At 43.5% G+C, this 26,501-nt stretch overlaps 1 protein-coding gene across 1 annotated transcript in view; it reads left to right on the top strand.

The window, feature by feature from the left end:
- The window catches only part of LOC147684705 (tektin-4-like), a 71,374-nt gene extending 50,963 nt beyond the window's left edge, over window positions 1-20,411 (top strand). Inside the window, exons 4-6 of the mRNA XM_086942385.1 lie at window positions 6,114-6,336; window positions 13,461-13,615; window positions 19,951-20,411. Coding sequence (XP_086798511.1) covers window positions 6,114-6,336; window positions 13,461-13,615; window positions 19,951-20,167 — 595 coding nt within the window. The 3' untranslated portion in view covers window positions 20,168-20,411. The remainder of the gene's footprint in view (window positions 1-6,113; window positions 6,337-13,460; window positions 13,616-19,950) is intronic.
- Window positions 20,412-26,501: the final 6,090 nt, after the last annotated feature.

Here is a 26,501-nt window from a genome sequence, read left to right as displayed (position 1 = left end):
CATTTTGCCTATTACTTTGCTCTGTTCTTCACCAGATGTCTCACTGTCACCTTGTGGACAGTCGAATCCACTGCTGGTTGTGGATTGTGCGATTACAAAGAAATATTTTTGAAAACATTACTTACGTTTATTTTTTTTTTTAACAAAGAAAGCAATGGGTGGTGGTGAAGTGTTGCACACATAACATACCACTTGGCAGCCATGGTTTAGAACTGTAGTAGGTGGCATAATCACTTTTAAATCTCTGTTTTACATGGGACATCAAGCATTACCCTTTCGCATATTTTGGTGAGTTCAGTCTTTTATTAAGATCATGTCTAAAAATAAACACTGACAGATCAATTTTCTTTAGATTCTGTAAAGGTAAATTCTCAAAAGGATCTCTAAATCATACCACAGGCCCATCATGACCTTGGCAGCATCCCTAACACAAATAAAAGGTAGTGTGCACGAGGCAGCAGAAGGTGCTGTCAAACAGGGGAGAAATAAAAATAACAACAATTGTGAAAGGTTCCAGGCAGAACAGGTAGAAGACGAGCAACAGTGGACACGTGTCCCTCTCTCACAGGCCAGGAACAACAGATGAGACACCAGCAGTGCAAGCTTTGCTTTCCTATAAAACATGTATGTGCTGGGCAGCAGAAATGTAAGCTTTACTACATATCGGCCCCAACAGTGCAAGCTTTCTTTCCTCACAGAACAGGTACTCCTCGACAGCACCAAACATGCTTCCCTCATTCTTAGGAGGTAGCAGCAGTGCAATCTCAACTTACATTCAGAACAGACACACCATGCCAGCTGTAGTGCAAACTTTTATCGCAGACAGAAGCTGTAGTGCAGAGGATGTAGGTTACACACTGTTCTTTGGAGAGGGTGCCAAATCCAATAAAACTGGTATATTTTTGAAAATATGTGATGTTACAACGCAAACAAAATGATCGCGGTATGTAACATTGCAGTTTTTATAACGCAAGTCGTTACGACTTGCGCAGAAGGCCACCAGACTTAGGAGTAGTAAGATTTACTATTCCAACACCAGTCTACGTACAGTAGGGAAGGTTGTAATGCCAGCGTTCTAAATGCATCGCAGTGTAATCACTGTGATGTAAACACCGCGATGCAAAGGATGTTTCCCTATTGTTGAAGGTGTGAGTGCTACAGCCACTCTCACTGCAGTGGTAGTCTGACAGTAGTTGTGTAGTCACACTCATGTACTTAAGATGCTGATAGAGATGTGGCTGACTTCTGAAGCTTATATCAACAAACAATAACTGTGGGTCTATGTGAAACTAAGGTCTCTGTGTGCAAAAAGTGTCAACCTTATTATTATAGTACACAGGGACTAATCACATTGTGATATATGTACCCATCAGTTACACACTCTGAGCCGCCCTGTTGTCATCATTTGGGCGATTTCATAAGGTGGTATGTCCACACTGTACATACCACTAGTAAACACGCAGTGGTAACCGGAAGCAGTGCTCAAAATAATATGTGTAAGTGAAAGTGTAAAGGTAAAAATGGATAGTGGAGACACAAATAATTTTAATGAGAGGCAACCACTTCCAAGATTAAAAACCAAATAGGTGCAAAGTATCAGTAGTTTTTAACAACTATCTACTGCATGATATTAAAGTCGACATGTTTCTGCAGTGAATTGACCCAACCGGGGTCTCCTGCTTCCTCAGGACCAGAAATTTACTTTGTGACTGCTTCTAAAGTGAATAAGTGCAACAAAAAAATTTAAATAAATTGGGTATCACCTGAATAAGTCCTCTCACTGTTCTGTTAGAGTGATGCACAGGTGTTGAAGACACATATAGAGGGAAACAGAGATAATAGGATAACATATTATTAACAAAGTTATCTCTCCTTAGTTTCAAATAAAGTCTAATGACTTATAAATTTGTGCTGTGTACATAGCATATTGCCCAACCATACATTAATTGGATGCTCCTCTCACTCACCTGAAGAATGAGGGACCAGCGCCACTCCTCACCTGGCTACAGCTCAGGAATAGGGGACACCGCTCTAGTTGAAATCATAGAAACGAAAGTGAGAAAACCCCACTGGTCAGCTGCTGTTCCTGGTCTGAGCAAAGTCATCACTCAGTTTGCAACAATACGATGACAACAGTGTCTGGTCAAAGCCCAGTATTGTTCACTGTACAATTGGTCTTTAAATATTCCCTTGGACCCTACTCCCTGCGTGTTTGATATTGACTTCTGAAGCTGTCACATTGACCCTGCTGTTCCTACTTCTTTCATATCCTGGAACCTTGCTGTTGTTACTGAGTCTTCCTTTTAGTGTCTGCAGGTCTTATTGGTGCAACGCCCTGCAACTCACACTCTTTCCATTGCTAGCAAGTGCTGCTACTATCATATACTGTCAGCTCCTGCTGCTGTCACTCTGAATACTGCAGTCAGTGGATATAACTCATACCAATGCCCTGCTTCTTCAGGGCATCATGCACAATGCTGTCATTCACTGGTGATCCAGCTGCCAGTCCTTCTGCTATAACCTCTCCCGGCATGATGGCTGCAGGCACACCCTAAATTGAGTGGATGGATGTGTGTAGAGTTTTAATTTATTTATTTATTTTATGCGTTTTTATATAGCATGGACTTTACCCGAAGGTGTCAGAGCGCTTCACAATAGGAACAGTAACGTTACATAAGGAGAAAATTACAAGTGGGCATTTTTCAAAAACAGACGTTCCGTTACATGAGGAAAAAATGACAATTGTGCATTTAACAGAAGCAAACAAGATGCAAGAAGAGGTACCAAACAATACGTTACAAGAGGAAAAAGTGACAAGTGTGCATGTTACATAAGCATACAAGATACAAGTAGAGGTGCAAAATTGCAATAAGTGGCAGTCACTCAAAAGACAAGAACATACTAGGAAGGCACTTCTATAGGCACGGAGTACAGAATTACCTATAGTTAAAGTTATAGTTAAAGGTATAGTTATAGTTTCCTATAATTTCCTGTGGGAGCAGGTTAATCTCAAGGGTCCAGGCGGGGGGGATTTCCTTCAGCAGCCTCTGGCTCCAATCACGGTTCCCTCAGCAGACAAAAGGCCTAGCACTACCCAAGACTGCTAGCTATACCTTTGATCTTCCAGTGAGAGATCATTGGGCATCTGCTCAGGTGTAGAAACAGGAGTTCCTCGCTGGCTGGTGGTGCAGGTGTCTTCCACCAGCTGGAGCTACAGGATCTCAGTGCACGGGGGCAGCCGGCTCCTGGGCATTCTCGCATATTCCCACATACATGGTCTATGCCCAGGCCTCCCTCTGGTTATCCCAAGATCTCTCAATAAAATCCTGCAGCAGTGTCTTGTACTGTTGACGCTCACCATAAAAAGATATAATCAATTTTTTTCCACAGCTTCAGCCCCTTAAAAAACATGACTGGCAACATTATTTACCATAATGAACTTCTGGTGCAGCATGCACACATTTAAATGTTGGCACCTTTAGCCAACCCTCTTTCATTAAGATAATGTGTGATAAGTTCAAGTTTAGCCTAGGCATGTGTCTACATTTTGTTTAAAGATATTTAACCTGAAGATTACAAACAGAAACTGGCTTTGCTAGTTGTAGTTTGCAATATTGGCACTTTTCTATCACAGCAGGGCATAGCCATTTCAAGAAAGGAGGATTAAAGGGCCAATGACTGAAAAGAAGATTCAGCAACCCTTTGTATACTCTTTTATAGCAATGCCACAGTACAAAAGAGATGCACACATCATCTGGACCATGACATACATGTTTTATAAGTAGGGCTCCCTGTTCCACCCTGATGGGGACACTGGAGATAGGTCACTATTAATAAATCATTACATTGTGGAGAAAAACTTAAATATTTATGTTATATACCATGTTACACTTTAGTCCATAGTTCATATGCAAATAGACAACCCTGAACCTTAAGCCAATGTAATTAAGGTTCGACCCCTGTATAATACCTACATACCACAATAATTTGCACTCAGTCTACTCACCAGACAGCACGGGAAACAGAGCATAATGCCAATGACAAAATTGCAAAAGAATATGTGTTCACAAGGATTTGTGAAGGTGAACGTTTGGAGCATTTTCAATGCTAAACCTTATTTTGAATGTTTGATTACACCAACTAAGGAAGAAGATTTGGTGTGGTGACTAAGTCAACCTGGGTGCCTGGCTTAGAATCCAGCTTGGAATCTGACTGAAAATTGTGCAGTTCTGAGCAAATCACTCCATCTGTGATGACGGTGTAATTGTGTGTAACTGTGGGCCAGATGTACGACCGTTTATCGAGTTGGCCATGTACTATTATCATTTTGCGAGTCGCTAATTATTTGCAACTCGTAAAATAGGAATAGCGAGTCGCTATTAGGAAGGGGCGTCCCGAGGGCGTCCATTCCTAATAGTGGGTCCTCCAGGTATGTATGACTCTTTTGTGACCGCAATTGCGGTCGCAACACAGTCGCAGTTTACCCCTTCCCCTTTGGGAATGCAGGGGAAAATATTTTTTAAGGGCAGGCAGTGGTCCAAGGGACCACTACCTGCCCTTAAAACATTAAACGAAAACGTTAAATTTTTTCTTTTTTAAATGCATCCCGTTTTCCTTTTAGGAAAACAGGCTGCATTTAAAAAAAGAAACAGCTCTATTGAAAAGCAGGCCACCATCCCTGTGAGGATGGCCATTCCCAATGGGGTCGCAAATTACGAGTGGCTCATGAATATTGATGAGCCTCGCTTTTTGCGACCCCAGTGGGAATTGCTAACAGTGTCTCTGACACTGTTGTACATTGGATTTAGCGCCTTGCCATTTGCGACTCTCAATTTGTCGCAAATTGCAAGGCGCTAAATCCAATGGTCGTACATCTGACCCTACGTGTGATTCAAAGATTTAGGCCCCTACTTGATGTATGCATTCTTGCTTCGTCTCCATCACTACCCATAATCAAGGCTGTCGGTTTTATGGTATATATTTTTTACCATTTCTATCTGTATTAATCCATATTTATTTTTTAACCCTTCTGTTTGTTTATATCCATATATATATAATAATGTGTTATAATAACCTTTTTTTTTGCTTCTCGTCTAATTTGCATCATTTTGGGTCGGTCAAGATGAAAGATGAATGATTGCTGAGACCGTACTTGTGTTGTTTGAAAAAAAACTTCAAACTGTTTGTTTCTGGACTAATCTACAAGCAGAAATATACTCCCTGGCTGGAACAGTCTGGAGGCACACTCTTGCCACGCACAATCTTTCCCCTTTACGAATGTCTTTGGGAGGCACAGACCAATATTTTCAGTGAACCTTTTCTAAGAGGTCAGAATTTCTACACACTTTAAAAACACATGCATGAAAAATCCATTTGATACAGTTCCATACAGATGTTTTCAAAATGTATGTGGGATTCTAGCCCCTAGAGCAGGCTATTGCATTTAAATACAGGGAAAGGCTGGAGGGGAGACATCGTGTAGCCAAACAAAGAGGGTGGAGGAAACGAACTCTACAAGGAGGAATCCAGGCTGATTTGTTTTAACTAAGATCTCTGGCTCACTGGTTAGAGGCGGCAGACCCGAGAGCAGAGGACGGCCCGGGACCAGGGTTCGATTCCCGGCACGGCAGGTTTCTGGACCAGGGTCAGCGGACTCGATAATTCTCTCGCCTCTGTGCCCACTTTGATCAGCGATCACACTCGGCAACTCTTGGCATTAGCTTGCCTCATCTTCACTAACGGCCCCACCAGACCGCCGGGGATGCCTGGTCTCACCCTGGAGATACCCATTAAGGGACCATCTCTCAGGGAAGCCAGGAAGGGTTCCGCAGCGGTCGAAGCGCCTTGGGACCCTACGGGTAAGTAGTGCGCTATATAAATGCCTATACATTTACATTTACATACATTTACTTTTCATCCAGATAATGGTATTAGAGTTTTTCTTAAACAAATGGAGCCTAGGTTCACCCCTCTTGGCAGCCTACAACTCATACAAGGGAGGAGATATGTTCTCATATTTTAAAGTCCTCTTGGTGAAACCGGATATAGATGGTAAACACCAGTTCACAGCCACACAAGGTTGTAAAATGCTCTACCTTCTTCCTTTCATCCAGTGCCTCTACTCCAGAATCCTGGGCTGATTTTACTCACAACAACATCTGCAGGGCAGAGCATGAGAGGATGGCCTCCATTAATCTCCGGACCCTAATCGACAACATTCTCCAAGACATAGCGGAAGACCTGCGACAGCAGTGCGCCGCCGTGGACAGGGCCTTTGCCAAGCGCGTTGAGGAGCTGGAAGATGCCAGGCACAAATTTGTAAACCAGTTGACAAAGGCAAGTGTTATCTTAAATTTCAGTGGCTGGAGGACCGGGGAGTTATTATCATTAGAACAATAGATCGATGACTCAGACTAAAGCACCATTAGAAACTAGTTGATGCACAAGTTTCCAAATTCAGGTGATCAGGTTTAGGGTGCTGCACATTTGTGACTTTTAGGGCCTGGAAGTGGCCTAGAGCCAGAAACTCTGATCTCCATCTTCAAACTTCAGGTAAGCAAACACTCATCAACACAGTCAATATCTACTGCCACCTCTAAATGCTATCGATCACTGGTGCTGACCCTAAAATACACTCACTTGGTTAATATATCCAATATAGAGCTGCAGGTGACTATCACACCTAACCACTATGCCCAACTTGGCTATCATTACACAAACAACAACTAATCGGAAAATTAGCACGCGAGCAGCCCACATCCAATTCCAGATGGAGAAATTAACTCCCAGGCCACTATCTAACCATTCTGTTACCAGCAGCAACTGCATGTACCAACTGGCAGCTCCACAAGACCCCAGATCTTATAACCAACACTCGCGCAAGGACTTAAAGAACTCAATCCAGTACCCATACCTCGCATAGTTTCATCTTCAATGAAGCCAACCACCCACATTTATACTACTCAACCTATTAATCCATTTATCGTGGCAACAATTCCGCCGCGGTGCGGGCGTTCGATGGAGTGGGCGGGGCTGCGTCGGCCAACGGCTGTGCGCAGCACCCAGCAGGTAGTGCTTGCGCCGGCCGACGCGAGCACGGACGGGGTTAAAAACAGTACACTAACTGAAAGACAACAACCCAAACGACTGACACACACAAGGTCACATGGCAGGCGTAAATTAAAAATAAATGGGAAGGTGCAACCAAATGATCTCTAGCATACCCGATCGTGCTTACTCTCAGATCCCTCCGCACCACATTTAAACCACCATATAATGCTGCAGCTACAGCACCTCCACAAAAAACCCTCACAACACCCACCTCTCAAACCTCAGAATTCTCTAACCCAAACCCACCCCCTTTTTCTCCTCTGGCTAAAAAACAAATTCTTTCCATAACCCACCTCACCGTTTTTCCTGTGCCTTTGCTGCTCCTTCTTTACTGGATTACACCTCCGCAAAGCACCATCACATCAAGAGGAAAGAGATGCAACAACTAAAATGCTTAATCTTCACCGAAAGATCCATTTGCAAAAACTGCTTAAACATATTTGATTGGCTCTCAGGAACCATCCTATGCCTCACCCTCATTGCAGAAAAATAGCCAAGTGAAAGTTCCACATCCAAATACCACAAAGCCATACCATCTGACTTTGGCATTATCAACAAAAATCATATTGTCGAATTTGAAGGAGAGCTGGCAGGCACCAATATACAATCACTAAAAATAACATACGTCAAAACCTCACCATGAACACATATGAATACTTGCTGATAAGACGTTACCCCACTCCAACTCTCACCTGTTCCTTTTTCTTAATATATAGACCACCACCCAGCAAAGCAAAATGTAAAGAAGTCTTACTAGATACAGTGTCCAAGATGTATCTAAACCTCCCCAAGCCATACATTCTAGGGACCCTCTCTATATGGTTTGAAAGGAAGACTTTAACTTCACAATCAAACTTAAAGCTGAAAACCTCTAACAAATTGTTGTTGGCCTAGCCCGCTCCACTGGGCACACTCCGGGCATCTTATTTGCCCCCATGGGACTAGCTACAGTGACAAACAACTCCCTGGTAATATGGAGCAATCACAGCATCATTAACTTTAGGATTAACATGTCTATCAAGAATAACACTTCATAGAGAGCAACAACCACTACCAACAGATGCACACACAGGAAACACAAAAATATAGACCTCAAAATACTCAACTCCCATCTATGAAGAATGGCAATAAATGTGGGACCTAAAGACGAATATTTCTCCTACAACTAGGCACCTGATTTACTAAGAGTTTGCATTGCCCTTGCTTGACACATTTAACCCGTTTAGCGCGTCGAACATTCCGCCCCAGTGCGGACGTTCGATCGCACTAACGGGATTCGGACGTCCAACGGTCGTGCGCAGCACTAGCGAGGTAGTGCACGCGACGACCGTTGGACGTTCGCAGCACTTAAAGGGTTAATCGCAAGGCAACTCAAGTCCTTTAGTGGGATTTACTAACGTGTGGTTTATTAAATGTAAACTAAAGCAAGGCAGTGCGTATTGCTACCTTGCTTTACCTTGTGGCAGGGAGGCGTTACATGGATGGAGTATGGGTATTCTGAGCCATCCATTCACAATTTTTGACACAATCCCATATTTTCAAAGGTCTGTAAACCTGGGATTGTGCCAAAATGCTGTATTCTGCAGCATGCATTCTATGAGGAAAATTGCTCTAAATATTATTTTTGTGCAGGAAAGTGTCCCTTCCTGTGCCAATAATATACTGCCCGTAACGTAGGCATGCTTGCACCATGGCACATGCGTGCCGCATTTGTGCTAGGCAGCCACAAGTGAGCCAGCGCTAAGAGACAGCAGAAATACACCATATGTTCGTAAATAAGGCACAGTTTTGCTCTCTCCCTTTGACGGAATGCAGCACAGCAATGTGTCTTGCTGCGCATTGTTGCGTGAAAGAAAATTAAATATGCTCCTGGGTCTCCACTCCATTGGATAATGAGATACTGATAAAGACCCTATCAAGGGTACACCACAAAGGAAAACCACATGGATCAATGACAACATCAGAATAATTAAAACACACCTCTCAACAAGAGGAGAAAATCAAGACATGAAAAAGACAAAATTATATTATGACTATAACAGAGCCTGTAGAAGAGCCATCAGAACCCAAAAACGACAGCACATATGCATAATTGAAGTCAACTGACCATCTAATGATCTTTACATGATTCTAAAAGAATTCCACAACACAGAGTGCCGAAACTTTGAAACACCACGATCATAAGCCTTCTGTGACAAAATATTTGTGGTACTGATCTAAAAAACATAGAAAATTACCTTAAACTAAAACCCCTGGTGCATAACTCAAACGCATAGAACAAAACAAAAGCAATCTTCCACCACTTAATACTTTCAATGCGTTCTCAGAAAAAAATATTTTCTCACCATTATCATTGGAATTGCAAGCAGACTCTCGGGATCAGCTTCAGACAAGACACTCCTAAAAGTCTTTAAAGATATTCTTCATACAATCTGGGCAGGGGTGGTAGCCAAAAAATTACTCAAGTCCTAGCTGGATTATTTCCCCAAGTTGAACACCACCTACATTAGACCATTTAAAGAGAAAAACCTAGATCCATCTGACCCAGCATATTACAGACCAATATCTAATGACCTATTCCTGGGAAAAGTGGTTAAAGATTTTTTTCAAACTTTTCAAGTTTATGGAGAAAAATGGCGATGGAATCCCACCAATCATGACTCAGACCAGTTATGGGAACAGAGTCAACTATCATATTAATTTAGGATGACTTAAAATGTATAGTGGACAAGACTGGAGTGACTGGTCAATTGCTTCAGGACCGATCATCAGTATTTGACATTGTCCACCATCATTTTGGAATAGGTGAAAATGCTCTTAAATGGATTGCCTCTTGCCTAAGAGACAACATGTGGTATACCTACTAGCTTTCACATCAGTTTGTTTCACTTAGTGCCTTCAGTTGCTCATCATCTTTCCTCTATTATTCAATGTTCGCTGAACCCTCTTATTGACCTGATTAGATCATTCAACCTCACCTGTTATAGCAAAGCAGATGATAGACTGCCCAAAGACATCTGTAAATCAAAAATTGTTGACTGTCCGTGCATAGGAAGTACATAGGCAAAGAGTAAACCACCTAAATCCCAACACCAGCAAAGGAACTTGAGGCCTATCTTACGACACCTGGAAAAGTAAGAAACCCAGCTATAGCCATTGACTCAGAACTATCCCTGATACTATGTCAACAAGGTCACAAAAAGCATCTTCTACACAATGAAAACACAACGATGCCTCCTCGCTTACCGTGTATGCCAACAAAAGCTGCAAGCTATCTCAACACTTATAATATGCAAGATTTCCTCCACTGACATCTTTTACATTGGCGTCCTCAGTTTCAGCATTCACAAAATACAGCTAATTAAAGACACATCTGAAAGACTCCTGCAAGAATCCTTCTCCGCTTCCAGCCAAGGCAGCACATAACTCCAGTCCTGCAGTCACAACATTGCCTACTGGTAGCTGGAAGAGCAATGTTCAAGGCACTCTGCATCATGGCGAAAAGACTGAACTGCTGGTGGTAGGGGAAGCAGTATCAGCATGGTCTCATATGTGGTGGCCCACTGAATTAGGCAGTCCTCCCATTCCTGTGGATTCGGTAAGAAACCTTGGCGTAATGCTGGACTCAGACCTCTCTTACAAGGCCCATGTCAGCAAGGTGACTGGTAGATGCTTCGGCATATTGAGGGTTCTTCGGAAGGTACTAGATCTCCTCCCTATGGGCGCCAGAAAAACTATTGTTCATGCCCTAGTGACTCCGCACCTTGATTATGGGAACGTTCTGCTGATAGGGCTGAGTAAGAAAGGCCTCCATCAACTTCAGTGTGTTCAGAATGCCGCCGCACGCCTTGTGCTCGGACTTTCGCAAAGAGCTTCTGGGAAGACCGCTCTGGCCAAGCTCCACTGGCTCCCTGTAAGGGAGCGGATCAAATTTAAAGCTCTTTGCTTTGCACACCGCATTGCCCAGGGCAAGGGCCCAGATTACTTAAAGAATCTCCTCACTGTACATCGCCCCATTCGGAATTTAAGATCGTCCGGTGCGATGTTGATTAAACTCCCCCGTGTCATCAGGGTCAGAATGGGTGGCCGTTCTTTTAGGTACCTAGCATCTAAACAGTGGAACGAACTCCCACTCCATCTCCGAATGGAACCCTTCGAATCTAGATTCCGGGGGAAACTCAAAATATTTCTGTTTCCTATCACGTAATCCTTTTCTTCCCCTCGGCTTGTTTAACATCTGCCTACTGAAATCTAGCAGCAGTTAGCGCGGGGACACAGTTTTGTGTAGCCAGGCGCTCTACATATGGCTTATTATTATTATTATTATCCAGAGAGCCATCAAGGAAAGAGACTACTCCACCTACTAGGTACATTTAAGCAATGCAAACAAAGTAAGACACTGAGCTCATACCACCTTACTATTAGAAGTACATAGGGGGCATGACGTTCTCAGTACATACCTCAAAGCTCTGCAACTGCCTACAAACCAAGGTTCAAAGAATTCTCAAGCATTTACACTTCAGAAGAGAGGTGAAACCATGTGGTCATTTCCATAATTACTAATTCATACCATCACACTGAAATAACAATTGCTCCTCCAAGTACCATCTCCAGTCTACAATTCACAATTACGAAATAGCCCAACCTGTATACAACTTTCTATGTTTACGTAGGTTAGGAAGGGCTGACATACGCCTATCCGGGGTATTACATAGTAATGTGAATTCATATATAATGCTCCTTGCTCACACTAATACGGATGCCATAACATTCAGCAGTCGGGAAGCCAATTGTTGATCAAACAGGCTGCAAATAATTCCCTTATGCTGCTTAATCTTCATCACACAAGGCAGACCCCTTACATGTCATGTTCATCCCCCAGTGCTGTGCGAATGCACAGCAATAAACCACCCATCACCAACCCAAAAGGTATGGAATAAATGAAGAAATCTGCCACATACTGTAGGCTAACGGAGGACTCAAATGTTGTCCATCACTACAGTGCCAAACAGCTGCACACTAAGACCGCTTCATGACATCTCACAATGACAATCATATATGGGATTAAAGTAACAAAATCCATCTCAGCATATCTTCCCACCATCTCCTCCTCCAACTTTCCCTGCTCGGCCCATAAACCTTAAGAGACTCATAGTGTGTTACCCAGTGCACTAACTAGCTAAGTGGAGTATGATCAAAAGAAACATTATAAAGGGATCTACAGACCTGTTCAAAGCTGCCCACTTAAAAAACAAAACCTAAACTGCATGCCTAGATCTCAGCAATATCGATATCTATATGTCATCCATTGAGTTGCTAAGCACTGCCCCTCATAACATGTTATCGTCATGCACAACATTGATACGCTTCCCAAACAAGACCAAAATAAAAACATCCTCCCAAACATACACCCTACATGGTGTAGCATACTACTCATTTGGGAAAGTGATTCAGTGCCCCATATAATGGCAGAAAGGTCTATATCAATTATATAATACAGTCTATGATGGACTAGCTCTGGAGTGACTGCACATCAAGATCTGAGGGATAGGAGAACATCGACTCACCTGTGATGTCCATGATGTGCTGGCTCTAGACATGGTGGTGACGGGGCACAAAGGAGTGGAACTTGAGGTAGAGGGAAAGGCTTGGGAGGGCTCACACCATTCATTTGCCTTCTTATACATATTGAAAGAATCCTTCTTACTGCCCCTTTGCAATTTTTTTCCCCTTCACATTTCGTCAGGAAAAACTGGGGCGCCGATTCACAGAACTAATCTGAGATAAAATCCTAAACTTACTACTTTTGGTATTCACAGAAGGCATTTAGTAGTAGCAAAGTTAGGAGTCCTAACTTTACTACTAATAAATGCCTTCTGTGAATACCAAAAGCAGTAAGTTTAGGATTTTATCTCAGATTCGTTCTCTGAATCTGCCCCCTGGTGAATTGTGAATGGGGAGAAATGACTCAAATGAGGTTAAATCTGTGGTGATTGTGAGTGCATACTCATTCTGATCATTGAAAGCCATAATGGGTAAGTAGCACAGCCCCCGTGAATGCTGCACTCTGCAGTATTGGTATTACCAGTTGCATTATCACCTCCCCAGACACTGGAACTCTCTTAATGAGGCCCAAGTCTTGCCTAATGGACATGATGAGGATTTCCCGGGGTTATAGCTCATCTGTTATCGCTAGAAATGTGTTTCAGAAAAAGAAACAGATTACATGGGCATCTGATGTCCTTTATCCTGGCCATGCCTGGGTGTACCCTGGAATGCAAATACATTTCTATGACCTGTGCTCACTGCTCGTTGCCAGCCATGGTTTTTAACGTCTATTCTTTCTGCAGACCCTTGAAGAGATTGGCAAGCAGGAGATGAACATTGCCTCTCTGAAGCAGGCCATCAAGGACAAGGAGACCCCACTGAAAGTGGCCCAGACCAGGCTGTATGAGAGATCCTTCAGGCCAAACGTGGAGCTCTGCAAGGATGCAGCACAGATCAGGTAAAAGCAGAGCAGATCTTCTCTGAATATGTGATCCTTGCGTGCTTGGACACTGCTTCACCCTCGATAATTACAGGTGGTAGAGGCTTGATGCTATCATAGCTTGGGGCGGTCCGTGAGTTTTCCACCCAGTGATGGCCGGTGCAGGTAAGAGCAAATGGGGGGGGAGTCAACAGATGACGACAAGGGAAAATAAAATGAAAAAAAAGAAAACCATTTACAACAGGCCCGAACTGGCTGTTGCGGGCACCGGGCAATCCCCCGGTGCGCCGCAAGGGTGGGGGCCGGTTAGCTGCAAAAGCGGCCCTGTAACAAAATCGGTCGAAAACCGACCCGACAAAGAGCTCGGTCGCACCCCCCGGGGGCTGGCCGACCACTTTGCCAGGGCCGGTTTTGGTTCTCAGTCCGCCCTGCTTGCGCTTGCTGAAATTGCTGATCTGTGCTGCTGCCGCCCAAAAAGGTGCCACCTGGGGTGGACCGCCTGAATCCCCCTCCCCACCCTTTCCCCTCGGCTACTCCACTCCTGCTAATTTATCTGCAGGAGTTCACTCAGTTTCAGCACAGAACGGACAAGATAAAGAGTTTGTTCACCTTATGTTTGGTACTTTGGAAAAATGCTTCAGTCTCTTCCTTTATCGGGTTGTGGTTGTTCATACATGATAGAAACGGCTCAGAGGCATACCAATTAATGCCAGGTTTATTATTATCACACTCCGTGGTAAGCATTAGCCAGTGTTGATTGACACCGAGCCATATGCAGAGGTTTCGCCACACCATTTAATTCCCACTGTCAGCTCCCCTGTAACGATACATTCAACACAACAGCAAGCAGATGGATGGTAGCCAACTCAAAATATACTCTAATATTATGCTTAAACCTATTGTCCAGGCGAAAAACAAATCTAACACAAAAAATATCTCATTACAAAAGTCATAACCCACATAAACATGGCGCTAATCCACATATAGTCTAAAAATGTGAACTATGCCCAGTGCTTAATTTCTGCCAGGGCCCTCATCAGGAGGCCATTGCAGGTTGCACCACCTATTGCCCCTGCTATCGCTGCCAATGACAGGGCCAACCCACCTATTAACTATCACATTCCTACAAGTATGCCGATACAGAGTATTCTAGAACCCAAATCTATAAGAGTGGGTTGGCCGGCAGGTATTAGTAATTTTCAGTGTATCTTGAGTTAATGAATAACTTTTGTTGCTCTCATCTCCAAATTAGACAAACACTACCACCATATGGCAGACTTAAATAAGTGCTGGTGTTGAAAATTAAGTGCTGTGCCGAGCACTGGAAACCACAGGTTCAAATTAAACCATGACTATGTCCTAAGCAGAGTAAAAAAAGGAGACCACATCAATAAGGCAACCAACTGTACTTATATGGATCCTACCTTTCATCATGTTACAAAATCAACCATTTCTCACAGAATTACAGGTTTTGAAAATACTGCCCTACCCATACAGCATCGTAGCACATTTTAGCATATTTACCTAGTCTCCTTTAACAACACTTCTCTTTTGCCCCTTTTCCTGTTGCCGTAATAGGACTTAGAGGTTTGTTCATGCACTGACAGGTTGATTAACCAAACCCGTGGAGCCTGACCACCACATCTGAAGATCCGTTCTGGGTCCGTAAGAATTCAATTGCCAAAAGTGCTCCAGCCAGCATGGTGGACGGGTTTTGTAAAAAAGTTCAATGCTGGCCACTCCATCTGTATGTCCAGTCATGGGTCCTGTGCTTTCTTTGCCACCGGAGTCAAGCTAGCCTGGCTGGGTGATGTCTCGAAACCGGTCCGAGGATACTTGTTTCCAGTCCAGGGAGGATCTGACCTGGCACCTCGGGTTGGACTGTTCCCATGAGGCACAGGGTCAAGACTGCTTTGCATATGGCTGGGTCTGAACTGTATTGGTACGGGGAGCAAAAAAACGATGGATCTAGGTCCAGATCCATGTACTGGGGGTGGGTGTTGGACATTGTGCAGCATTCTGTCCATCAACTGTTCTTTTTGCATTGACCACTCCACCGTGTCATGGTGGCATGACGGGCTGTTCAGCATTTTTTTTATTCTCAAGCATCTCCCCTCAAAGCAGCGGTTTGTTTTTGAAAAACAAATTGTATTTCCTAGATGCATTAGGAGTTTTCTCCTGGTGTCCTTGCCATGCCATATGTGGGAGACCACGGCAGGAAAAACTGTGTTCGAGACCCTGAAATAAATAGAACCTTTGGTGGTATTCAGCTGGGGACCTGCAGCAGCTAGCCTGCTCCAAGGGAGTTTCGGCACCAGAGCCATCTGCAAATCTAAGCTGTTCCCACACCAATAAAGTAGATCTGGGAACCAGGAGGTGGGTGCACAAGGCATCCACTAGTTCCTGGGACTTACCCCTTTCTCACCCACATTTACAAGAGGGCCTTCAAGCGTTTCTCCTTGGTCGAGACAAGCAAATCATGACCATCCACATGGCCCCTCCTTCAGTCTTGTATTATGTGAAAATGTATACCCAATAACAAGAAACCCATCATCTCAAACCAATTTTCATTAAAATGATGACCACTGTTTTTTATGAGTGGCTTGGCCAAGATGTGGTCAGCACTGGTATTTGAATGTGCCGCGAGAGGGTGGATTGGGGGCTTCCCTGTGAAATAAAGTGCACAGTGTTAACAAACACAATTAATTCAATGTTGTGATATTATCTTGGTACTGGATATAAGGTAACAGGGTTCTTGGCTCTTGGTCCATCCTCAGAAAATGCCCCTGAGAACCACTCCTCTCCTATGCGTGACTCTAATGAAATGTTCCCACTGGTTGAATGCTTTGTGGTGTTGACACCCAAACAGTATTTAGTTGAATACTACCTGCCAATCCAAACTGCAAGCAATCGTTACCTATCACTTTACTTCACCAATCATCTGGCTTAGCCCTGGGGTTATACAGCACAGCACGGGGTGGCAAGAGGCGCAATGGTCCCTAATGAAGCAAGAACAAAATGGGCCCAGTTAGCATTCCAGGGCAGTATTAAAACTAGGCAATAGTTGTATTTCTTAGGTTGCTGAAATCCTGCCAAAGCACTTCTGCACTAATGGCAGCTATACCTCTGCTTATGTGTTTCTGAGTTTCTTATTCTGCCTGTCTTTTACTCTTTTCTCCTTATCTCGATCAGTCTCTTATCTTACCTCATTCTTTGCTTTTACTGTCTCCTCTCTAACCCTGCCACTTTTTCTACATCCTATTCTCTCACGCACCCTAATTTACTTGTATCCTTCCTCACATTTTTGTCCCATCTCTTTGCTATCCTTTACCTTCCTTTTCCCCTTTCCCTTTCCCTTTCTCCCCACTTCTTCCTCATCCTCTTCTTTCTCTCCTTCCACTACCTCTTACTATTTCCTCAGACTTCCATTTAAACCTCTTTGACCTTTTACTTTTTTTCTCTTTCATTTCATATCCCTATCTATCCAAATATTCTTTAACAATTTCTCCCAACTTCTCGCTCATCTCCTTCCTTCTGTCCTCCATAACACCCTTAATTCCCCCAATCCGTTCTTCTCTCTATCTCTTTTTGCTAGTTCTTAACTACTTTCTCTCTCTCTAGCAGTTACCTCTTTTCTTCTCTCATGTTTCTAACATTCACCCTCTCCTTTATCTCCCCTTCCATGCTGTTCCTCATGTGAGTGCTTTTGCCTGAAAAGTTAAGGGCAAGACTACCGGGCCCAAAAGGGACCCGTTTCAATGTCCATTGCTTATATCCTTACAAAACGCAAGCAGTCTGGTGAAAAGACCGCATCCGTGAACACAGAGCTGTGGTACATATTTTGTTTTCCAATCTACCCATCAATCAGGCATTGCAGTACCTCCAGGATTGTTGCACTGCCCCACCCGTAAAAAACAATGCTTTTCAAAGAAAGACAAGAAAACAAAAGTAGCTCTTCACTGGCACACTCTGTAAAGTGGTGCTGATGTGTTTAGGTGTGAATAAAATCAATCTGGCCACTTTAATACCACTCTTGCTTTATTTAGTTATGTATTTCTTTTTCATATTTTGAACCTTTTATTTCTTAGGCTGCACTTTGGAATAGAAAAATGTCAGGAAAAAAAGAAATTTCTAGCAAAAGTGTTTTTCTTTTTTGGATCCATTTCACAGGGGAACAAATAAACGAAAGGAGGAAAGAGAGGGTGAGAACCCTTTCTTGAAGTCACGGTAAGTGAGGAGGAGCTGCTAGACAGAAGAGGAAGAAAGAGAGAGGGGGCAGCTGAAGTGGTAGAGCAGGAAGAGTGAACAGTGACTGTCCTTGACTTCTCTAAACAAGAAGGAAAAGAAAGAGACATTTTCTTTCTCTGCCCACCCGCCCATTCCCGAACGGCCGCGAAATGCTGATCCCGCCCACTTCGACCACTGTTCATACATATCACTATGAACTGGAATTTTGGAAGGTACATCCCAAACATGCCCCTTCCAAATACCAAATCAGCATTTGGTCGCAAACCCAAATTGTAATTCGGTAATGAGTTCCCAAATCACAATTTGGTGTTTGTACATTTAAAAGTTCATTTTTTAAGTCACAAATGGTCCTATTCTGTGAATTGTGCTGTTAGGGACTTGAAAAATGCTTTATACATCTGGCACAGAGTTCTGAATTTCCATATCCATTCGCTGCCACCAATACCAATAATAATAAACCAGACACTGTCAGTGTTATCACTTGCTCTCGCCTTAGAAAGCCCAAGGGATGTTCTTCCTTCACATTCACAATGCCCCTCATGGTCTGGTGCATGAGTTTGGATCTCATTCTGTGCACTAATGGAGAGGTGAGTAGGAAGTGTGTAGAAGAACACTGCAGTAATCAAAAACTCCACCCGGTAAGCCAACCAGCAGGAAACTGAAAGTAAAAGACAGTACCCAAGTATGTTCCACCTCAACATCCAATTCCTAAACATCTCCTACATCATGCTACTGTAGAGTAGTCACCACAGCAAATAACTTGTACTGTCAGGCTGGGGTAAATCTATGCACTTCTACAACAGTGATTCGAAAAGCCGCGAACTGCTAGTCCTCGAGTGCTGGGACCACCAGCGCCGGGACCCTCCCTGGAGTAGCCGCGCGCTCTACAAATACCTCACAACATAACCACATGGACAAATCTTTGGAATTCTTGAAAGATTAACTTGATTATGGATTTCTGAGTTGGATCAGAAAACAAAAAGAAAACAAAGGTACAACAAGTGGATTTGTGAAATCAAAAGGGTGCAGCAAAGCAATACAGAAGTGGGTGGTTCGAATCATGTAGGGCAGGAGTGGGGACGATACAGGACGGGGAAGCACTACAAGGGCGGGGAGAAGCAATACGGTAGTGTAGGAGGGATCACAACATGAAGGTGGGAAGCAAACAGAGAGCAATGTGGAGCGGGAAAAGCAAACAGAAGAGAGAGGACAGTGTGGAGTTGGAGGGAGAAGCACACGGGTGAGAAAGCAATGTGGGGAGAAGCACACCAGGGCATCACAGAGGGCGGGTGGGAAGAAGTCATGGTCAGATTAAGAGCAACATGACTGCGGCGGAGGGGAAGGGTACACAAGGGAGACAGCCGAAGAACACAAGTACTCTTGTGGAGTGCTTACACAAAAAGAAAAAAGTAGTGGCTGAAAGGGAGCAGGGGAAGGAAACAAGCAATACTCCATGCTCAAGGAGAGGGGCAAATACGCATACAGGAAGTAAACCCCACACAAGATAACGAATAAGAAATAAATCAGAGGGACAACAAAGCCAACCAATGATAATCAATAAACAGGATTTAAGCCCTCTGTGTGCTGACAATATATCTTGCAACAGACAGCGCTGTCTAATACACAAAGCTCTAATAGACAAGACAGGAATAGCCAAGTGGGCCGAACAGACAAAATAGGCAGCTATGGGGCAGGAGTGAGGATACTTACACCCTCTATTAGGAGAGGGCTTTAGGAAAGGTGGTTATAAACAAATGAGGGCTGCCTTTTACTTGACTCACTTTAATGGATGAGAACTGGAACAATGAAGATGGACATAGGCTAATACCAAAAAACTCAGCCCTTGTCCCTCTGGCCCTATGCAACCCCACCTAAAATGGCTGTAAAGGAAGCCCTACAGGTCTCTGTATTGGGCACTAGCTCACTAGAGGCCACTGGAGGGACATTTCTCGTAGGAGAACTGAAATCTGAGTTGTACATGAGGACTTGGGGTGATGAGGGAGCCTATCCCATCACACTTCACATCCACAAATGAATGCATTGTTCTGCTGTCATGGATTGTTTTGAATCTTTTGCAAATGTGTTTTGTTTGCTTCAAACTTCAGATTGGTCAACGAGGTGGAGGAGCTGACGCAGTCCATCCGCTGCCTGCAGCAGAAGCTGGAGGAGGCGGAGCAGTCGCTGATGAACATGGAGGACACCAGGGTGTCCTTCGTGAAGGAGATAGCCATCAAGGAGAACAGTCTGTTCATTGACCGGGAGAAGTGCATGACCCATCGCACCAGGTATCCAACCCTAGTGAAGATGACGGGCTACCAGTGACATCACTTCCGGGAGAAGAAAGGAAGGGGAAAACTCTACAAAGGTTTTGTGCAATATCTGTATGAAATTACACACAATTGAATATTAGGATATAGTCCCTATAAGGCACTGTTTCTCTCTATTTTAATAATGGTATCTTGCACAACAGAAAGTGTGTCACAAAATCCTACGGGTCTTATAAATATAATTTAAAGTCATGCAGCACAGATACCGGAACAAAATAATAAATGTGACGCTAAAATGAGTTGCACAAGTGTGTGGTTTCCTTGTCGTTCCTTTTACACCCCACAGCAAAGGCGTCGCCTATACTTCGACATTAATTCACAATGTTAAACATCTGAACATCTCCACACTAATGTTGGACCCCCTCCAACCACAAACACACGATGCCACTGTCAAGACAACAGCAGATGCACATCTGTGTCTTCACAAATGGCTTCCCTTCCAACCTGGACTAATGGTTCTTCCCAGAAGAAAAGGGTTCATTATGTTTTCTGTATTCTGCAAACCCGTGTGTCCTGGTCAGTATCGAGAATAAAGGCCCTGTGCAGTGGCTCATGTCATCACTAAATCTGGTTAGGGTTGTTTCTTTTCTGGGTTGCCTTAAAAAAACTTTTTTTCCCTGGCTGTTTTTGGCTCAGATTTCACAGACTCTTGTTGACTATCCACAGGAGGATGCTTGCTAGGAGTACTATGGCCAAAATCGGAACCAGGAATATCATATAAATGTATTCCAGCTGATTTGGAAGCCAGAGTGTATCCAGTATTCATTCATAACGTATCGTAGCTTGGCGACTGTGAACAATTGGTTTATTATGAACTATTCGTTTATATATATATATATATATATATATATATATATATATATATATATATATATATATATATATATATATATATATATATATATATGTCAAACCTCCGTTTCCCTGGCGCTGCCGTCTCTCGCTCAGCCACGAACAGGAACCAGACATGGACCAAAGTCTTAGGATGAAGAAATTACTTTATAGCTGTCGCCTTAACTTTTCGGCTCGCATGAGCTTTGATCACATATATATATATATATATATATTTCCACGAAAGTCTGCCCCACAAGAAGAAGACTTGAGGCAGCACTCGAGGTCCGTTCAATTCTTTATTTTAAATTTTCACCATGGGCATTAACGCGTTTCGGGGGTTTACTTTCCTTTGTCAAAATGCCCCCCTGGTGAATAAGTCGCCACTGCTGCTAACAATCCCTTCATCAAAAGAGTGTGTCCTTCCCACCACTTAAAGTAGCGTGGGTTGCCTCCAAAACACGGTCTGGAATCGCCTCTGTGTTCGCAGGTGAACCACATTTCCCAGCATGCAACATCATTCCCAAGCTGGCGGCGACCCCATCCATCGGTGCGTTTGTCTGGTAAGTGACCGATGGGTTGTGTGAGCAGGCAGGGAGTGTAGCTAGTTTTCGGGGCATTTTAAAAAGTCAATCACGGTCCTCTCCCCCTCCCATGCACTTCCATCCGTCGTGGTGCAGAGAACACCGTTGAAGTAAGGGTGTAGTCCCATAAAGTATGGACTGCGCATCCGCAGCTGTGTCCACTCCAGATTTCGTGCGGGGCAGTCAGAGGGTCTTCCATGTAGTGACCCCCTTAACACTTGCGGGGGGTGCCAGCCCAGCGCGCAGCCACATTCAGAGTCGCATGGCTAACCACGCCATATGTTTCCACGAAAGTCTGCCCCACAAGAAGAAGACTTGAGGCAGCACTCGAGGTCCGTTCAATTCTTTATTTTAAATTTTCACCATGGGCATTAACGCGTTTCGGGGGTTTACTTTCCTTTGTCAAAATGCCCCCCTGGTGAATAAGTCGCCACTGCTGCTAACAATCCCTTCATCAAAAGAGTGTGTCCTTCCCACCACTTAAAGTAGCGTGGGTTGCCTCCAAAACACGGTCTGGAATCGCCTCTGTGTTCGCAGGTGAACCACATTTCCCAGCATGCAACATCATTCCCAAGCTGGCGGCGACCCCATCCATCGGTGCGTTTGTCTGGTAAGTGACCGATGGGTTGTGTGAGCAGGCAGGGAGTGTAGCTAGTTTTCGGGGCATTTTAAAAAGTCAATCAGGGTCCTCTCCCCCTCCCATGCACTTCCATCCGTCGTGGTGCAGAGAACACCGTTGAAGTAAGGGTGTATATATGTGATCAAGGCTCTACGGAGTTGAAACGCGGTATGGCGGATGTACCTTGAGGTATTAATCTAATTGAATGCACCTAGTTGTTGTCTGTGCTCCTTTCCTCAAGAATTTGAAGCGTCAAGCAGCAGGGGAGTGTTTTAGATATATATATATATATATATATATATATATATATATATATATATATACCTACAGCATTCCACTCCACATGGAAGAGGTAGAGGCCACTCGGGGAAACGTCGGGAAATCTTTACATAAACAGCTCGTGCATAATGCATTTCGTCCATTTGAGCCTTCCTCAGATGCCGCTGTATGCAAGGTATTACTCCACCCCCTCAGCAGCAACCCATGGCTTGGCTTGCACTTCATGGCGGGCCGGAGTCATATCAATAACTTGAAGATGAAAAGACTGCAGCAGCAGCAGGTGCCAGTGATATATATTGGATAAATTACCCCCTGCTGTGCATTATAAGGATATTGCAAGTCACTGAGGAGTTAAATGAATATAGAGAGGAACGAGACCGAAGGCCTGTTAATCTCATCTGCTTAGCATGTTTTATTCCATACTTCATATCATTTTTTCTGAACACTTATACAATGGGACGTGGCTGTCGATCATTCTCTATTGTGCGCTCTACATGCCTGAGTTGCGTGTTGGTATTTATTTCAGCTTTTGTCTTGGGAGTTCCTCTTCTAGTGCTCTCAATTCTCTAGGTGACCAGTGTCTTTTCTATTTTACCATTCCTTAAGCCCTCCCGCATAAGACCACTTTGTAATCGTCCCACAGTACTAGCGTTGAGTCAACGGATCCCATTTTCTCATTAAAACAATGTTCAGTTGCCTCTCTTGATTGTATGACTATAGCTGAGTCTTTAGTGCCATGGACAACAAGTGATCCTTACTAGAGAATGTGGCATGCACCCCTGAGAAGTACAAGTACTGTGTGTGTGACTATAGTGTCGGAGCCTCAAAGTGTCTCTGGGATCCGATATATTTGCAAATTTCCCCTGCTGCTTCCCTCTCCCCCGTCACTGGACTTATTTCTTGTGTTGTACATAACTGAGTTAAAGTCCCCTCCTAAAACATGCATGAAGTCTAAAGTTTCCTCGAGTAAGATCCTCAATGTTGGAGCAAGTGGCACTAACCTTTAATATGGAACAGAACTTCCACTTGAGGGATGAGTATCTGAGGGCCACAGGGACACAATCTGGGTGAATGTTTGTACCGAGTAATGGTACCTAGGGTGCTCTTTGTTCTGTGGGATCTTGGGGGGCACTGTTGGATGGCTCACTATTGCTGCTAGTGGGATCCCACATGAAAGTGGGGCAATATTGTCTGGTGGGGGGCCCATGTGGTACCCTGAGTCCTACACAGTTTTGTGGGTTACTGCTATTGTGGAGGCAACCGCACAGGAACCTGGAGTATATTCAGCAGGGCGGTCTCTGTGAAATATACTGACCTTGTCCTGGTGTAACTTGCAGGCACCAAGGCACATACAGCAGTGACCACACTCCAGAGAAGCAACCTACAGGGCTGAGGGAGGCTTTTATTTCATGTAGAGCTGAGCTCAATGCAAATACAAGGACCATCACCATTCCCTTTGTTCCTCGAGGCTGGAAGCTACCAATAACCTAAGATATTGAGGCAAATTCTATGGAGGAAAACACAGACACTCAACTTGTTGGAATTTCAAAACTGCCTAAGACTCAAACAGTGATTGCAAAGCAGGGTATTGACTTCTCCAACTCTAGTATGTTAGAAATACACATGACTGTAAGAATGTCAGATATGTAGATCTGTATCTATTCACAGCGTAGGGTGTCATAGCACTTCACATCACACAAATACTATATTAAGGTCCATGAATCATACACGTAAGTCAATGTGCAGGAAGTGTTACATAAGAAAGAGGTACAAGGTGTATGAGTCGCATACCCTCAATACTGGTCTTCTTTTTTTGCAGTTTTATATAGAGTTTGACCTGAAGGTATCGGAGCGCTTAACATGAGCACCGGTTGCATTACAGATGGACGCATTCATTTTTAGGCATGGGGAGATTAGGTGATTCACCCAGATTCCCATGATGTTTGAGCCTCCTGCCAGACTCACACCTGGCTGTGCCAGCTTCAAGGTCGGACGCTCTAGCCATTAAGCCACATAATCTGGTTGGTTGGCATTGTCTGTTAAGAATGCTTGTTGACGAGAAACAGAAAGTCAGGATTAAAAATGTGTTTGGGGTTCACTAGACACAGTGGGTGGAGTTATTTATACTGATGAGTCTTTATTACTATTCATATAAACCCATTTTCAGCAACTTTTAGGGTAACGAAAGATTGAAAAAGACACAGTAACGTTCTAGCAGTTTGCATTCCTTGATGCCGCTTCATAAATGGCTTCGCAACAAAACAAGGACTGTAAATTATGACCTTCAGGTAAAACAAGGATCGCTGCAACAAAAGGAATAACGCCTGAATTATCGCCATGAAATACAAATCAGCGACATGCCCGTTAAATATTCTGCTGTGCTGCAGACGCATTAACCCTCCATGTTATTTTATAGTGAGTCAAACCTACGACATAACCACACCAGATCTCTCCAGCAATTGCATTATCCACCAGAGTTTTCTTACTGTTATTATATTCTAGAAAATTCGGGGTACAACAAGATCTCGCCAGTAGTTGCCTTAACCCCATAAGTTATTTTAAAGTGCAACCTGTCTGTTAGCAAAGAAGCCTGAACAGATTTACTGTTACATTTGTCCTTGTTAAAAATTTCTTTGTGGCACAACTTTGAAAAATTAAGGGGCATATTATCAAGACAGGCGATAGAATTATCGCTGTTTTAGCGGCAGAAAGCTGCAGCTATACTGGTGATAATGGGCTTGATAATATGCTCTATGGAATTGCAATTGAAGCCCATGTTAGATGTGAAGGACATCTAACATGGGCTTCAATTGGAATTCCATAGAGCATATTACCAAGCCCATTATCGCCGTTTTAGCAGCAGTTTTCTGCTGCTAAAACGGCGATAATTTTATCGCCTGTCTTGATAATCTGCCCCTAAGTGTTTTTGTTGACTTTCAAAAACTGATACACATGATTCCGCCCTGCGTGACTCCACCCTCTTTCTATTTTCACACCTTGACGTTTTTCCAGCACTGTTCAGGAGCTATGTCTGTTGTCCCATTTCTCCCAAGCCCATGTCCATTCATGTGTTCCATGATGTGCGCTCATCCCATATCTGAACAAAACAAACATTTGATGTCTTTCAATTCTTACAAATTATGAAGGGGGTGTTAGACCTGTCAGCCTTAGGGTGGTCTTCTCCCAAATGATTTGCCTTCCTCCTCCATTTTTGCTGTTCTTGATTTTGCTTTTAGGTCTCTGTGCACTTTACTACTGCTAACCGGTGCTAAAGTGCATATACACATTCCTTTAAACATGTTAACATTGGCTTATTCCCAGGGGCCTGCAGCACTTATTCTGCCACCCATGTCGACCTGGCAAAACAAACCTTATGTCAGGCCCAAACCTTCCTTTTTAATGCATATAAGTCACCCTCAGTGGTGGTCCATGCAGGTAAGCGCAGTGGGTGGGGAGATGACACACGAATAGGGAAAAATAAATAAATAATTTTCAAACTCCCCTACCCCGCTGCACTTACCTGCAAGGACCGCTGCTGTCACCCCTAAGATAGACCCTGGACAAACCGGAGGGCCAGGTACATTTTATTTAACATGTAGGACATGTACTTTTAAGTTTTACATGTTCTGGTTGTGAAAAACTCTTGAACTCATTTTTTCACTATTGCAAGGCCTGCCTCTCCCATAGGATAACATTTGAGTTACCTTATTGCACTTAATAAACTGTAACTTCTAAATGGTAACAGGTAACCAGTTCATTTTTGGTGTCTTTGGAATTGTGAGGAAACATTCTGTCTTATGGTAATGTCAGATTTTAAATTACTCTTTTCAAAATGCCACTTTTAGAATGTTATATACTCATAAGTATCCAGTAGCTACTGTTAGAACTTATACAAAAAAAGAGCCAGTGGAATCAATTCATAGGCTCTTATGATGTATTTCACAATTTCTTGGATTATTCCATATATTCAATGACATTCAATTAATGTCAAACATTAAGGGCAACACAAACATATA

Source organism: Lissotriton vulgaris, chromosome 10 (assembly GCF_964263255.1).
Source record: "Lissotriton vulgaris chromosome 10, aLisVul1.2, whole genome shotgun sequence".
Classification (NCBI taxonomy): Eukaryota; Metazoa; Chordata; class Amphibia; order Caudata; family Salamandridae; genus Lissotriton; species Lissotriton vulgaris.
Note: the sequence above shows the minus strand (reverse complement) of the source record. Positions and strands in the feature narration are given on the sequence as shown.